Consider the following 16,020-nt stretch of genomic DNA (forward strand, 5'->3'; position numbering starts at 1 on the left):
AACACGCGCTCACCGTTTCTGCAGCTCAGTTGCAAAAAGCTCACGGCCCACTAGTGCCAACGGGGCTAGAGAACCCACAGTTGTGATGGAACCCATCAAGTGGCTTGTCTGATTGATTGTTGTTGCTGGGGGAGGTATGAGGAGGGAGTTATTATTTTTTATTGTTTGTATATTGGGTTTTTATTTTTGTAAGCTGCCTAAAGTCACGAAGAGTGGGCAGCCATACAAATTTTCTTAAATAAATAAGTGTTACATGATGCAAGAACTGGAACTGATTGCATTCCAGAGACAGCACCTAAATCAAACAAACTGCAAAAATCTTATAAGACGGGTTATTTATATCTCTTGAGAAGATATTTGTTTCTTCGAAGCAATTTCTTTTAATATTTTCACTGTGTATAGTTTAGGCATGCCTAGAATTTTGTAGCATTCAGAATGTAGCAAAAGCGAAGTTAAAAAATTTGAAACCATTGTACAAAGCTTTCAGATCGTGTCATTGTTGTTAGTGTTACTTTTGTCACATTTAACATCAATAATAATAATAATAATAATCTAATAATCACACTTATTAAGAATAAAGCCAATAGTACATGGGAAGCAACAATTTTGCCTTAACTAGTAAATTATAATGGAGAGACAAGAGTTGATTATTCGCCATCAACTGATGCTTAAGTAAATAATACATCTTTTTTTTCCCCCTTAGTATCAAGGTGGAAATGGGTCTAGTCCAGTAAGAGGAATGCCTCCTGCAATTCGTTCTCCTCAAAATTCACATTCCGCCCCTTCTTCTGTAAGTTTAATCCATAGACATCATTACGGTCAGCATCCAATGTAGAATGTCTGGTGCACCTTAGAAACTAGTATTACAGAGGCTTTTTTATATGATGTTGTTTGAGCAAAATTGTTTATCCTGTTGTTTTACGTCCTTACTGACTAATTATTTGGCCATAAATCTGTACAGAAGTAAAATTAATTTCCTTTGTTTATAATGTCTGGGGTGAAGTTAGCACGAGGTACCTATAGGTCGATGCTTCTAAGAAACACCAAAATTCATATTATGAAGGGCCATTACAAGGAAATGTAAAGAAAGAAGTCTAAAAATAAACTAAAATGTTAAATGTTGTTCCATAACCTAAATAAATTTAAAGTCCTGAATGTTCAAATGTGGTCCATTGAGTCCTACTACTTCACAGTGGCATAATCTTGGAAGATGAAAGCTTATTTTTCCTGAGGAGTTTTGTGGTTGCTTTTGATTCATCAACTGGGGGGAAACATTTATAAGCTATTTAAAAATAAAAAAACTTAAAATTCAGGGAGGGAAGCTGCAATATCCAAGGGAGGTAAACAGTCTTTGCAATTATATCACATATATATATAAGAGAAAGTACCCAGTTTGTTTTTGTTTTTTTTAAAAAAAAAATAATTGTAGTTGCCAGTTTTACTTGGGGAAAAAGATTTTGCTGAGAAGAATCCCCATCCCATTTTTTTTTCCTTTTCTTGGACATTTTATTCAGCACTGATAAAAGTTTTCCACTTTCATTATTATCATGAATAGCAGATATTTTAAAACCAGACAAATCGTTACCATCTATAACCGTATCCGTGGATAGTGCATCTTTTCTAGCCAATAATCTAGCAAAGTGAGTAGCATTTATACTTTGGTGAATTCTCTGAATGTCCTTATCTGTCCCTTTGGCTGGGGTTTCATAAAGGTTCAGACAGCTAAAAATAGATAAATCAACTTAGTTCATCAATAGCAATAAGGCTTCCTGATCATTGTGTGGTAAATGCCTTTCATCCCACATCTATTTTTAGTTACTTGAAGTTGCTGCGTTGCTTATTGAAAGTTAACACAATTTCGACTTACTGTAATGGACGATAGTTGCTACTGGAAGAATTTGAAGCTAGCAAATGCTCTCACTGTTTTTTTCCATTGTGTCTCTTTATAGTAGGGGAAATGTAAGTCAACCAGCTTTTAAACAAAAATCATAGTACCATGGGAACATCTCTCCAACAGTGTTTGGAATTTTCATGGCATAGTTATTGTATTTATATAGTGATGTATAAAGTGTTTCTTTCTTCAGGAGTGATTATATTCAGTGCAAGAAAAATCAAGTAAATTTCTTGATACTCTGTGGTATTTCTAAGATGCATTATTTTTAATGATTTTTTAAAAAAAACACCTTAATGTACTTTGCAATAATATCTCATGGTTTTTGTGCATCATGGATACCTTTAAGTTTAGAGGATGAAAAATAAAATTCTTGCCTGTTGTCTAATTGTCACCCATTGAAAACCCTAATGCAGATATATAACTCTCAACAGCTTGCATACGGGTTGATTGATTTGCACCAGGAGTCACATGATTTACAGTGAGGGAAAAATTATTTGATCCCCTGCTGATTTTGTACGTTTTCCCACTGACAAAGAAATGATCAGTCTATAATTTTAATAGTAGGTTTATTTTAACAGTGAGAGACAGAATAACAACAAAAAAATCCAGAAAGAATAACAAAAAAATCCAGAAAAACGCATTTTTTTAAAAAGTTATAAGTTGATTTGCATTTTAATGAGTAAAATAAGTTTTTTAAAAGATATTTTTATTAGATTTTATAAGGGATAAGGTCAATGTAGGTAGTGGGTGGGGTTCAGGGAGGGGGTTGGGACAGGGGTAGGTACAACAATGGGGTTGCCCCCAATAAGCTTTCAAGCTTTAATAAAATAAGTATTTGATCCCCTATCAATCAGCAACATTTCTGCTCCCAGGTGTCTTTTTTTATTTAGTTTTATTCATTTATAACATAAAATATGAAAATACCAAAGTAAATAGTAGGGGACAACAGTAGAAAAAGGGAAAACAAAAAAAGTGTGAAGAAAAGGGAGGGGAAGAAACGAAAGGCATTGACTTCCGACTCTCTCTGTTGCAGTAAAATCAGGCATTAAAATTAAATTTCAACTTTTTCCATCTCTATAATAGCATGCACTAGCCATGTCTGTATTGGCAAATCAGTCTAATCGGTAAAACCTAAAATCATAGTATCATTTTTTTCCATCTCAAGCACAAAGTCCAGAAGCAGTTTCCAAGTAGAAACAAAGTACTTACGTTCTTTTCTTTTATCAACACAGTTAATTTGGCCATCTCTGCTAATTCCATCAGCTTTTGTAACCATTCGTCCGGGGTAGGAATTGAGGCATCTGTCACTTTTATGCAAAGAGCAATCTTGCTGCTGTCACCATATATAAAATCAGAATTCCATTTTTTTTTTGCTCCCAGGTGTCTTTTATACAGGTAATGAGCTGCGATTAGGAGTACTTTCTTAAAGGGAGTGCTTCTAATCTCAGCTTGTTATCTGTATAAAAGACACCTGTTCACAGAAGCAATAAATCAATCAGATTCCAAACTCTCCACCATAACCAAGATCAAAGAGCTGTCCAAGGATGTCAGGGACAAGATTGTAGACCTACACAAGGCTGGAATGGCCTACAAGACTATTCCCAAGCAGCTTGGTGAGAAGGTGATAACAGTTGGTGGGATTATTCGCAAATGGAAGAAACATAAAATAACTCTCAATCTCCCTCGGTCTGGGGCTCCATGCAAGATCTGACCTTGTGGCGTTTCAATGATCATGAGAATAGTGAGGAATCAGCCCAGAACTACTAGGGAGGATCTTGTCAATGATCTCAAGGCAGCTGGGACCATAGTCACCAAGAAAACAATTGGTAACACACTACGCCGTGAAGGACTGAAATCCTGCAGGGCCTGCAAGGTCCCCCTGCTCAAGAAAGCACATGTACAGGCCCGTCTGAAAGTTTGCCAGTGAACATATGAATGATTCAGAGTAGAATTGGGTGAAAGTGTTGTGGTCAGATGAGACCAAAATCAAACTCATTGGCATCAACTCAACTTGCCATGTTTGGAGGAGGAGGAATGCTGCCTATGACCCCCAAAACACCATCCCCCCCCATCAAATATGGAGGTGGAAACACTATGCTTTGGGGGTACTAAGGGGACAGGACAACTTCACAGCATCAAAGGGACGATGGATGGGACCATGTAGTATCAAATCGTGGGTGAGAACCTCCTTCCCTCAGCCAGGGCATTGAAAATGGGTCGTGAATGGGTGTTCCAACATGACAATGACCCAAAACACATAGCCAAGGCAACAAAAGGAGTGGCTCAAGAAGAAGCACATTAAGGTCTTGGAGTGGCCTAGCCAGTCTCCAGACCTTAATTCCATAGAAAATCTGTGGAGGGAGCTGAAGATTTGAGCATTAAGGTTCGAAACCTTAATGACTTGGAGAGGATCTGCAAAGAGGAGTGGGACAAAATCCCTCCTGAGATGTGTGCAAACCTGATGGTCAACTACAAGAAACATCTGACCTCTGTGATTGCCAACAAGGGTTTTGTCACCAAGTACTAAGTCGTGTTTTGTGAAGGGGCCAAATGCAAATCAATTTATAATTTTTTTGAAATGCATTTTTCTGGATTTGTTTTGTTGTTATTCTGTCTCTCATTGTTAAATAAACCTACCATTAAAATTATAGACCGATCATTTCTTTGTCAGTGGGCAAATGTACAAAATCAGCAGGGGATCAAATAATTTTTCCCCTCACTGTAATTACGTTACTGAAACAGAGCTATTTAATAGAGAAAAGGGACGGAGGGTTTTATTTGTTTTACCAAACCTTGGTGGTGGAAAAAGCTGGTATGTATCCAAGCAGCCTCCCTTTTCAGACAAAACATTTTTATAAAGATATCTTCCAGTTTTCTGATATATGATAAATACTATTTATATATCTAGGTTCGGCAAAACAGCCCTTCTCCTACGGCATTGTCTTTTGGGGACCACCCTGTTACGCAACCCAAACAGTTTTCATTTAAAATCACTCAGGTATGTATCTTGACTTGTCACTATCTACTTAGTGCTAAGTAAATGAATGAATGAATGAATGAATGAAGGCATTCTGTGTGGACTTCAGCTGAATCCTGGCAAGACTGAGTGGCTCTGGATTTTGGGATCCATAGATGCCAGAACTATGCCGTCCCTGGTGCTGGGTGCGGTTTCATTGCCCCATACAGACCCCTTGTGCAATCTGGGGATCGTCCTTGGCTCACAATTCCTACTTGATGAGCAGGCGGCAGTTGTGACTAGGAGGACCTTAACACAGCTTTGTCTTGTATGCCAGTTGTGCCCGTTCATGGAGTGGCAGACTGTGCTCACAGTCACTCATGCCTTAGTCACATCCAGATTGGACTGTTGCAATGTGCCTTTGAAGAATGCCCAGAAGCTTCAGCTGGTACAAAATGCAGCAATACGGGTAGTTAGGTGCACTCCTAGTACAGTGTGTGTTATATCTCTGCTCTGTGGGCTGCATTGGTTGCCAGTTTGCTTCCGAGTTCAATTCAAAATGCTGGTTTTGATCTGTAAATCTTTTCATGGCATAGGATTGGGTTATCTGAGGGATATCATCAATTAGGGATCTATATTTGGTGAGTTCCACACAACACAAACCTTCTGTGCCATATCACCTGCCTTACAGAACATTCAATTCCCCTGAAATTAGATTAACTCCTTCCCTTTTGATATTCCAGAAAATTACCTACGACCTGGTAGCCAGTCATGCTTCGATAGCTCCATTGCTGAGCTGGCTGTTTTTATTCTCTCTTTGCCTAGATTTTGTGTGTCTGGTTTTGTTATATTTACTGTTTATGTGATTTTATATTTTTATATGTGTTTTTATATATTTTATATATTTGTTGTGCACTGTCCAGAGTTGTCTTTAACGAGATGAGTGGCTAGATAAATTTGATTGATTGGTACGTAAGTAGGTAGGTAGGTAGGTAGGTAAATATCTTTGGATCTTGAAATTTGAAATTCTTTTTATTACTCGGAGGGAGGGAGGGAGGGAGGGAGGGAGGAAGGAAGGAAGGAAGGAAGGAGCGAGCTGTCTATGGGATTAGACAGTGATGTTTTTACCCTACCTGGTTATGCCATGGATTAAATCTGAATCTTCTTTGTGAGGGATGCAGAACTATAGAACTATAGTCCCCCTATCTCTTTTTATAGACAAGTTAATTTTTTTGTCCTTAAGTCCAGGCATAATGATGGAAAGAGGCAAGAATCTTCCTCCAATACTGGAAAATCTTACTTTGTCATCTTTCTGATTTTTTTTTGAAATTTCCATAGATACTCACTATCCTACATAAAGATGGAAACTTAAAATATAAAATTCTTAGAAAGCAGAGTAGAGAGTCTACTTTCCCATTCTGCACAGCATACACTGCTCTGATTATAAGGCTGTTTCATTTTTGTTAAAGATTAAGACCTAAAAATCTTGTCAATGGACATTTTGTCCTCTTTATTAGTACATCTGAGTTTTTTAATCTCTGAAATTTCTGTTAAAGTTAAATTTTTGACTGGACCTTGAACTGACTTTTTTGTTGACACAAATCATTTATGGCACATTAACTTGTTTCTTAGTTGTTCAAGTCAAATAATAAAAACCATTAAGATACATTTGCACTAATAGGGGTGGGGAGACTGATTGCCCTTTCTTTTCCTTGGGTTTGGAAGGTTTTGGACTTTCTGTTGTAAATTTTAGATGCTTGTAGTTTTTAATGCATAGGGACAACCTAAATATCAGTCAGTGCTCTCTAAATAAAACACAGAAATTTATATAGTGCTCATTTTTTTCTCTGTCTTCCTATGGGAAATTGTTGTCTTGCTTGGGTGAAAGAGACCAGTAATAATTTAGAACGGTCTGTTATGATATGCATTTAATTTGCTGGGTTTTTACATTCTCTCCTCTCTTTCCCCACTCCCATTTTTTTTATACAGACTGATCTCACAATGTTGAAATTAACTGCACTTGAAAGTAATAAAAATCAAGACTTGGAAAAAAAAGAAGGCCGTATAGATGATTTGCTCAGGGTAAATGTGATAATAAGATCAATAGAAATATTGGGTTACATGTGCTAAATTAATGGTGTAGGAGAAAATATATGCAGTTTTAAAATGGTAACTTATATAGTTGTATTTGACTCAAAATACAAAAACAAAATGGCATAAAATTTGCTTATCGTGTTCTAAATATAATGTCCTCCCACATTTCCATATGCTTAAAGTGAGTTCTTTAGCCTCGCTTCTACTGCAAATTATTTTGTAAATAAATGCCAAGGTTTTAAACAGAAGATACAACTGTACTTTTATTTATATGCAATTTATAATCGGTATTCATAATATGTATATACTTTCATTTAATCCTTAGGCTAATTGTGATCTACGACGGCAAATAGATGAACAACAAAAGTTACTTGAAAAATATAAAGAAAGATTAAATAAATGCATTTCAATGAGCAAGAAACTTTTAATTGAAAAAGTAAGTTGGATTGTATTTTATTTGTATTTAGAATGTTATGGAGGAGACACTTTGCCTCGACCTTGTAAATAGAGGATGGGACCAGAAGTAGTTCAACCAGTACTGAGTTAGTAAGAGAATCCTTAGATCAAAATACTGACAGAATTGCTGTGATTGACACCTTGTGAGAGCTCTCCGCTTTCCTGTCTGTAGTCAGACAGATGCTCTAAAATCAGGGCAGCTGATAGGTGAAGCAGTTTCCAGTCAGTGAATAAAACACTTTGTGGCTACCTTGACTGAATAAATGGGTATCCCGTGACAGCCGTATTGTGGTGAAATCCATAATTATTTTTTAACAATTCAGTTTTTGAAGTTCTCACTTTTAAAAACATTTGTGACCCTGTAGTACGGCATTTGTGATACTGAAACATGATATTCTATTTAGCTTTGGTAATTTCAGCTGATATACTAAGTGGCAGAAGCAAGCTGTTGTTTCTAATCTGAGAAAATCTTGAATAAAGATTACTGGGTCCTTACACAATAAATAAAAGCAATAAAATTAATATTTTAGGTAAAATAATTGTATAACATTACAAAATGCTTTAAAAAGGCCACAGGGGAACATATCTATATTATTTTTTATTAGTAGATAAAATTGCCTTTTCAGAAACAGTTAAGTCACACCTCTTGAATATTTTCATTTCTTTAGAGCACACAAGAAAAGCTGGCAAGCAGAGAGAAAAGTATGCAAGACAGATTACGCCTTGGGCATTTTACAACTGTTCGACATGGTGCTTCGTTTACTGAACAGTGGACAGATGGCTTTGCATTTCAGAATCTTGTAAAGTTAGTCAATGTTTTGTTTTTAAATTGCTAGTAATCATCAGTTCCCTGGAGTGGTTGGTTTATATTAGTTCAAACAGCTAATTTTATACGCAGTATTATTATTCTGTTTCGAAAATCAAAAAGACAGAGTACTTAGATTAATCAACTGCCCTTCCTTCCTTCCTTCCTTCCTTCCTTCCTTCCTTCCTTCCTTCCTTCCTTCCTTCACACACACACACACACACACACACACACACACACACACACACACACCATTAGTTGAGTCTAATTCAAAAGAAGAATATTGACCACTTCCCATAAAGATTATTATAAACATAGATCACAGATTTCAGATTGGCTATTGTCTATAAATAACTTGCTGGTCTTTTGTTAAAGATCTCAAATCCACAGTGTAGCAGATCACAATGTGCGTAATTAGTCTGCATGGTTGTAATAAACCAAAAGCAACAAGTAAGGCAGAAGTTAATAAAACATGTAACTTGTTCTTAAGAAGTACGATTTCTGCAATTTAAAGACAATGTTTTGATTTGCAGGCAACAGGAGTGGGTAAACCAACAAAGAGAAGATATTGAAAGACAAAGAAAACTTCTGGCAAAACGGAAACCTCCAACTACAAATAATTCTCAAGCACCCTCTGCCAATTCAGAGCCTAAACAGAGGAAAAACAAAGCCGTGAATGGAGCAGAAAATGACCCATTTGTTAGGCCCAATTTGCCACAACTGTAAGCTCAGAACATTTACTTAAAGACAAATGGATGTATATAGTGGCATCTGTGGCAGGGTCAGCAATGCCAAATGGCAGGCATGAGCAAGAGATCAAAGTGTCCTCTCCTTCCTTTAACAAGCTTTAGAAAAGGAAAGGTGTTTGATCACCTGGTCATGCCCATAGTTTTGATATTGTTGACACACATATACTCCACATGTGCACGTGTCAATACATACAGTATAAATGGATAAAGCAGCACTCAGTCTTCTTTGTGTGGGAATTCATTAGTATTAAAGTGAATGGGGGCCATGTATAGTTATATTTTCTCCCAATTTTCAGTGTGTACTGAGCACTTAGATTATTTTTAAGGTTATTTCTGTGAATATAACAACATTTTTGTTGCTTGCTTGCTCTCCCCCATACAACTCAAAGAGACTAGGAACTAATTCTTTTGATCGTGCTAATTATAGCTTCTCCCACCCCTCTGAAAAAGAACTTGTTTCTTACATGATCATTTTGGTGGCAGACATGTAATAAAAATTGTTTTCTATAAATACCCATATTTATGGAAATGTATAACTTAGTTTAGACTAGGTTTTATTGGTGGGTAAATTAAGTTAATGCAGTTAAGTACAGCATCTGAATATACTTTTAAAAACAAATTCATAGAAGGGTGTTATTCTGGACGAGTCTTAAAATCTTGTTCCTGATCTGTAAAGTTTAATCTCTTAGAAACTACTATTTTTAGGATAATCAGTGGTTTAGTGTTGAAATAAAGCATAGTTCTTAATGGGTAATCCCACATTATTAGATCTCCAGTATTACTGGATTTCCAGGATCATTTCCAAATTAGATTAAGACTCTAGTGTCACCATTATTAGAATTCCAGTACCACTTCTCTTTTTCTAACATATGAAGCTCTTTAGACCAAAAATACTGAAGAAACCCAACAATGCAGATCAGTATTTGGTTCTCCTGTACACGAGAGAGAGAAGACGGGAGTTAATTTGGATTCTGAAATACTTCAATTCTACATTCAACTCTTGCTTATTCAAGAGGCAATTGTTTCTGAAAAGTCTGCAAAATAGGACTGGGTACACTTCAGTATTGATTTGTGGGGGGGGGGGAAGCATAGCTGTCTCAGGTTTGTTAAAGCAAATTGATTTTTTTTTCCCGGAGTTCTAGGTGAACCTAAAAAAAGTTATGGCTGCTTTATAAGTTGCTTGAACTTCAGTAAATAGATTTCTTAAAACAATTACTGGACCCATGCAAAAGTCTGAAAAATGTCAAACTATTTTAGTGAATAGCATTTGTGTCAGATCAAAGCACAAGCTTTGTTTCCTATCATTTTCAAAGCATGTACAGGCTTCTTTGTATTTAGAATAGCAATGTGTTTTATATGCAGTTATTTTTCATTTGATTTTAAAAATTTTATTACTTGTATTTACTCTTGTAGGCTAACACTAGCAGAATATCATGAACAAGAAGAAATTTTCAAGCTTAGATTAGGACATCTCAAAAAGGTATGTAATGTAATCAGTTTTTCCTAATCCACTCTTAGTTTTGATTACCTTGAAGTGCTATAATCACACAAGAAACCACCCTATTAAACTTCATCTCCTGTGTCTCTTTGTTCCCTTAATTCTATATTGTGCATGTAATAGCTATTTCATTTTAAATGCTTGTAAAAAAACATCTTTATGTATCAACAAGCACAGTTATCCATAGGACTGTGTACAGTGAACATACACAAGTAAAAATAAATGTCACCAAGCCAACCTGCAGTGTTTGATAGATACTTGATTTCATTAAATAATTTAAAAAAGCTACTTTTTCATGAAAATATATATTTCATAATTCAAAGAAAAGATTTGGTTTTGAAATTCATGTTAGATTACATTTCCCTTTTTTTAACTTATACTAATTCATATTTTTCCAAAATTCATTTAATCAGTCTTTTATTAGTCATCCATAACCACATTTTCCTTAAACGATTTCAGTAATTCTTTTCTAGAATTGCTGATATTTATACATTAATGAAGATGCACATTTGAATTAATTAATTAGCTTGCTTAAATGCCAGTTGCAATGAATTTCTAAACAATGTTTTTGTTCAGAATCATGGCAGCTGATTATTTTTAAAAGATTGTGTGTGGTCAGTGCTGCAATTTTTTAACAACTAATCTTTAAAAACTGGATTTTTCACTTGTCTTTTCTTTCACAATTTCTTCAAGCAATTTTCTTTAGATCTATGATTATTTTCATTCCCATGTGATTGTTATGCTACTTCAAACTTTCCCACTCAGTAGTTGGAGGAGAATTTAGAAAAATAAATCCCATATGCTTATTTATATTTGATATTATTACACACACACACACATACCACATATATATATGAACCCTAACTGTATATATATATATGTGAAATCAGAAATATAAAAATATTGTATTGTTGTAAGCTCCCAGTCGCTTCAAAACAAGATGAGCAGAAATAAAAAGAATAATAAAAAGAAATTAAGTATGTAAAAATCATATTGATTTAATTTTTCATTATGGTTTCATTATGACTTTGCCTTCCTTTGGTCTTTGAAAGTTTCTTAATAAGTATTTTTACTTCAGACAGTCCATTTTTCAATATATTTGCATGAGTCACTTTTAAGGAGATCCAGTATGTTCCTAGCCACAGCTACTGTTCCAGGATTCTGTTTTATAAATAATTGTGTATAAGTATTAGAATAAATCAAAGATTTAGTACAGATCTGCCTCTAGCTTACATAAAACCTTTTCCAGTTTGGCAAAATATAATTCCTCTTTTATGGGCTCTGTTGCTAAGCAGGCTAGGATTGGGCAGGAGACTACCAAGGAATACACAGACTATAAATTAGATTACAAGGTCAAGAAGCATTCTGGAGGAAGGCAATGACAAACCAAATCCATGCCAATAAAAGTATATGGATATGTTCATGAAATACCAAAAATTGAACAGTTTACCAAATTAGTAATCTTATTACTTGCCATTAAAGCTTCTAAATCTTGCTCAGGTTTTTCTGTCTGAGAAGAAATCAAGAGCCATTTTATGAGTTCCACTATTACACTGCTAAACTATACTATGTTAATGTTTGTGTGTATGTCTGTGTATACACGTAATTTTATATCAATGATTTCTGACATCCATTTTATTTATATTAATATTCTACTTCATATTCATTTGTTGTTCAAATTATATCAGTTTTCTTTTAAGTAAAAGTCTCATTTGTATTCGTTGATTTTTAGTCTCTGGGTAGTGTCATATTTTTAAAAAATGCAGAAAAGTAGTTGGTGTAGTTAATCAGTCTGAATTAACAAAACAAAAACAAGAAACAAAACAAGAAAATGCACAAACCAAACCAAAATGGATTTTTGTGCATTTTCCGCACTCTCTCCGCTGTTTTGTATCACTACACATGGATAAGCATGGTTAAAGTTCCTTCAATATTTAAAATAAATTATGAAAAGTTTTGCAGAATTTAACCAATCATGCTGGATTCATTTGGTATTCTTTGTACTATTGATATGATGGTGATTGTACACCTGTGCCCATAGACCCTGATATATACAACTATATTGTTTGAATGGGCTTTAATTTGCATATTTTCTTTTGGTTTCCTGTCCTCCAACTTGAATGTATATCCCAAATGTGCTGTAGATGATATTCTAGGCCTCCAAAGCATATCTTTAATGATCTTTAATGTTAGAATAACATTTTGGAATATTCAGAACTACGAATGATAGATAACACAAATCATCCTTAATATGAATATATTCAAATATAAGAATTGGTACCTGAATACATGAAATTAAATAAACAAAGGATGGCTGTGAACATAGTACAGCACTGAAAAACACAAAACAGTTTATCACAAGGATTTACTGTAGGTTCTCAAGATTTTATACAAAAGAGTCAGAAAAGCAAGGATTCTTTAGCATTTATTTGTATTTTTTCCCCAATTCCCAGTCACATTACTTAGCAGAGCTGGCATGGTTATTTACAGTTGGAGATAGCAGGCTTGGGTTCATCGATCTCCTTCTTCCCATTCCTAGATAAGGCACAGCTGCTTAAGATTCTAACTTGCAGAGTAACTAAACCCTTTTCTCTCTACTTAATATTATGGAGCATAAATGTTTTCTGTGTAGGTATAGATGTAGTCTATATTGTTGACAATAGATATGTGCATTGCTCTACAGATAGTAGTCAGTTAGCAACCACTTGTTTAGCGACTGTTCAAAGTTACAATGGTGCTGAATGAGTGGTACTTATAACCTGACCTTAAAAGTTGTGGCCATCACAGTATCCTTGCTTGTGGAAAGAAAAAAGGTTACATTTTTATATTATCTGAGCTCTTTAAGATCAGCAACATCCAAAGAAAAGGTAGAACAAAATAGTTAAAAGAGATCTATTATATTTTTCATTGTTTAAAAATGATTATTTTTTAGTTTCTGGAAGAAATCTTAATTAATTTTAAGCAGTGAGTGGTACTGTATATCTCCAGTATTATCTGGATTGAGGTCCAAAGTAGATATTGGTTATCAATTGTGTCATACCAAGATTATAAATTAGAAATATGCTGGAGAAATTGACACATATAGCAATGTATATATATGCTTGTCATTGAGTAGGGCTAATTTTGATTGGTCAGTCAGAGAAGCTTTTCATTTACTTACTTATTTACTTTCATTTGAACCTAGCTGCATTTCAGATAAGAACCACTTTAGCTCCCCTCTAGTCCATATTGCCATTCATTTGTCCTGAGATTGGTTGAAAGCTGTTAATTGGCATCAATAAAAAAAATCGATCCAACAAATAAAAGTAGTAATTTAGTACTTTTTTAAAAAAAAATTATCACTGCAGTTGAGATGTGGGTAAAATAATTGTTTTTTTCCTTGTTCATTTTTGTAACGTATATTTTGCAGGAAGAAGCTGAGATACAAGCAGAACTTGAACGTTTGGAAAGAGTTAGAAATCTTCATATACGAGAACTCAAAAGAATAAACAACGAAGATAATTCTCAGTAAGGTTCTAGATTTTAATCTCACATTCATTTTCTCAATCTTTACTGGCTCTGGGTAAAATGTATTATATATATATATAATATTAACTTTCTAAAGTAATTCTGAGAATTTTATCTTACAAAAGCAAAATGCACTTATTAATAATGATTTTTTTTAAAAAATGGAAAATGTGCTCTTGTTCATTTGTATTCTTACTGTCTTAAAATAATGCAGGGAGCAGGCTTTTGTTGCCTCGCGATCCTCCCTCCTTCAAGCTACTTGAAAATCCGCTATTAGGAGATTTAACAAGCCAATTCATTCCTTTTCCCCTTGTAATATCCCTTACCCCATTAAATTCTTTATATCCTAAAAGTTTGTGTGGTAGTTCATAGTAATTAAAAAAGGCTTCCAATTTCTTTTTATGCATCTCAAGAGTCCTCTGAAGTAGTAGAAAATAATATCTTATTTTCAGATAGTCCTCGTTTACTGCCAAACTGGTTTGGCATTTTGCCATCTGTGTTTGATTTCGGTGGGAATGGCTCCTTCTTTCATGTAAGAACTGGATTAAGTTCCTCCAATTTCATGTACAGGGCTCCCAAACGTCATCAAATTGTAGAGGTTGCAAAGGAGACTATGGGAAAATTATATTCTACAAATTTGCATCCTGTTCTTTTTGTAGAAAGGATGACCCATAGCAATGACTATCTGAAGGTGGGGTGTGTGTTTTTTTGTTTTTTTTAGAATAAAGAGTCAAACCTACAGGTATTGTACTTCTTGATAAACCTTGTGTTATTCTATAACGTGAACATTGTCATTCATGGATTCCTCAAGTTCAATGCTTTTCTATGAGTAGAAACAATTCATGAAGCAGTTATTTGGGATCCCTTTCATAGTGTCTTAAATGTTTCCATTCAAGTCCAGTTAGAAATCTTACTGGCCTGGAAACAAGTCTGAATTGACTGACTGCTCATTTTAAAAATCTGTTTTTTAAAAAAAAAGTTAATGACATAATACAGTCTTGGGAGGTGGTGAACTCTCCTTCACTCAAAGTGTTTAAACAGAAGCTGAATAGTTATTTGTCAATTTGTCCTTCTTAGTTGAAGATAGTGCTCTTTCGTCCCACTTCACTTGCTGTGTAGGGGTGCCTTTTATTGTCTCCTCAGTTCCCCATCGATTCCCACAATAGTAGTAATTTTGCAAGTATTTTCTGAAAGTTCCTTTCAAGCAGTAATTGAATTTCTCTGTTCATTTCATTTTGTTTGTTCTTTTTTTTAAACTTATTCATTAACATGAATTCATATTGACTCTTCCCCCCCTCCCCCCCCGAAGATGAGTTGCCTGAACTACTAGGGCTTTCAGTAGTTCAAATATATATGCTCACGAGGACCCCGTTTTAGAAGTGTTTAAGTATAGGAGCCTATTATCCCTCTGCAGGGGAAATTTTGTGTGCTTGAGGAAATGGGCAGAATGTGAGCATGCATCTTACCTGTGGTCCTTTACTAGCAGGAATTGACATAGTTCAATAAGTAGCTTTCTTCTTCTTTTTCTTTTCTCTCCCTTGCTTGTTTAAACGCTAACTGTAGATAGCGCTAACTTTAAAGCCCTGTCTTGTATATAAACCACATTTGTGCTTATTTTTTTTAAGGTTCAAAGACCATCCAACATTAAATGAGAGATATTTGTTACTTCATTTACTTGGTCGAGGTGGATTTAGTGAAGTATATAAGGTAACTTTTTGCTGTTGTTGTTGTTGTTGTTGTTGTTATACACCGATTGCCAACACACTTCTAAAGAAATCCACCTAAGGCACAAGTGTCAAACTCGCCACGTGACATGACGTGACGCAACGTATCACAACTCTTTTTGCATTGCCGGCAATGGGGTGGGTGCAGCTTCGGTATGATGAAATCAGCCTGTGGGCTGGTAGTTTGACACCCCTGACCTAAGGCATTGTTAATATGTTTAAAGCAATACATTTCTTCCAGCACTATTGTGAGAAGTTTAGAAACTTCTACTTTTATTTGTATTAACAGCATGCTGTTTCTGCTATACTTATCAGTGGTATAGAGCTATGGTTTGTT

General features: G+C 35.0%; 1 protein-coding gene across 1 annotated transcript in view; it reads left to right on the top strand.

Annotated features, from left to right (window-relative positions):
* TLK1 (tousled like kinase 1) overlaps nt 1-16,020 on the top strand; it is an 82,088-nt gene that overhangs the window by 53,637 nt on the left and 12,431 nt on the right. Inside the window, exons 6-14 of the mRNA XM_015811868.1 lie at nt 704-790; nt 4,803-4,892; nt 6,840-6,932; nt 7,270-7,380; nt 8,069-8,205; nt 8,739-8,927; nt 10,368-10,434; nt 13,862-13,959; nt 15,585-15,666. Of these exons, the coding sequence (XP_015667354.1) occupies nt 704-790; nt 4,803-4,892; nt 6,840-6,932; nt 7,270-7,380; nt 8,069-8,205; nt 8,739-8,927; nt 10,368-10,434; nt 13,862-13,959; nt 15,585-15,666 (954 nt within the window). The remainder of the gene's footprint in view (nt 1-703; nt 791-4,802; nt 4,893-6,839; nt 6,933-7,269; nt 7,381-8,068; nt 8,206-8,738; nt 8,928-10,367; nt 10,435-13,861; nt 13,960-15,584; nt 15,667-16,020) is intronic.

The sequence above is a fragment of the Protobothrops mucrosquamatus genome, unplaced genomic scaffold (genome assembly GCF_001527695.2).
Source record: "Protobothrops mucrosquamatus isolate PMUCROS unplaced genomic scaffold, P.Mucros_1.0 scaffold54, whole genome shotgun sequence".
NCBI lineage: Eukaryota > Metazoa > Chordata > Lepidosauria > Squamata > Viperidae > Protobothrops > Protobothrops mucrosquamatus.